Source organism: Amphimedon queenslandica, unplaced genomic scaffold (genome assembly GCF_000090795.2).
Source record: "Amphimedon queenslandica unplaced genomic scaffold, v1.1 AMPQUscaffold_12877, whole genome shotgun sequence".
NCBI classification, from domain to species: domain Eukaryota; kingdom Metazoa; phylum Porifera; class Demospongiae; order Haplosclerida; family Niphatidae; genus Amphimedon; species Amphimedon queenslandica.
Window position 1 is genome coordinate 46394 of NW_003546887.1, and position 888 is coordinate 47281.

An 888-nucleotide genomic window follows, 5' to 3' on the forward strand; every position below is an offset into this window, starting at 1 on the left:
AATAAATAAATAATAGCATGTGTATGTTCTCCTTCTCCCTCTCTCTTTCTTTCCCTTTCTCTTACCGTCCTGTTTCTGTTTCAATATGGTAAAGTTTTGTGTGTTCTGGTGTAGTTCAGCTACAGTGGTTGCCAGCTGCTGCTTGAGGTCGGACTCATTTTTACGAATGTTACTCATTTCCATGTGGAGGGTACTCAGTTGAGCCGTAGTGGAACTCAAATCAGTCGTCAATTGAACCTAAAAAGAAAATATAATAATGTACTTGCAAGTGTAGAAGGATTGTGCTAAAAATAGAATAAAAATGCAGCTGCTATGAGAATTTACATGTACAAGTACATACTTTAATGTCACAATCTCATCTTACTTTTTCTTGTTCCAGCTGTAATACTTTCACTTGAGATTGAGCAGCTGTGTTTTTAAATGTGTCACTCCTTTGTTCCATCATAGTGTTACTCTGCTCAACAAATCTATAGGAGAGAGAGAGAGAGGAGGAGGAGGAGGAGATACATTTAATGAAGAATTGTCCCTATTTTTTTATCTTGCCTCTGGTTTCTTTCCAGTAGTTCCGCTATTTTAGTATTTTGTGTCTCAATTCTTGCACTTTTCTCAAACACGTCTCTCTTCAAATGTTCATTGTCCTACAAGGCAGATGTACATTAATCCGTTACTATGGTAACAGTTCTTACCTGTATAATCCGCTGTATATTGTGCAATAAAACTGTTGCTTCCATTGAGGGGGAGGGGCCACGAGCCGCCAAAGCTCCACCCAGTCCAGAATCGGCTCCTTCTTCACGCATTTTATCAATTTTACCGGAGATATCCTCAACTTTAGAAACCAGTTTAGCCAGTTCCAGTCTGACCTCAGTGGTTTGATGTCTGGTCTCACTC

General features: G+C 39.4%; 1 protein-coding gene across 1 annotated transcript in view; it reads right to left on the minus strand.

Moving 5' to 3' along the window:
• Positions 1-220: 220 nt before the first annotated feature.
• Positions 221-888, minus strand: part of LOC109586420 (FK506-binding protein 15-like) — a 3351-nt gene continuing 2683 nt past the window's right edge. Inside the window, exon 8 of the mRNA XM_020002599.1 lies at positions 221-237. Within this exon, the coding sequence (XP_019858158.1) occupies positions 221-237 (17 nt within the window). The remainder of the gene's footprint in view (positions 238-888) is intronic.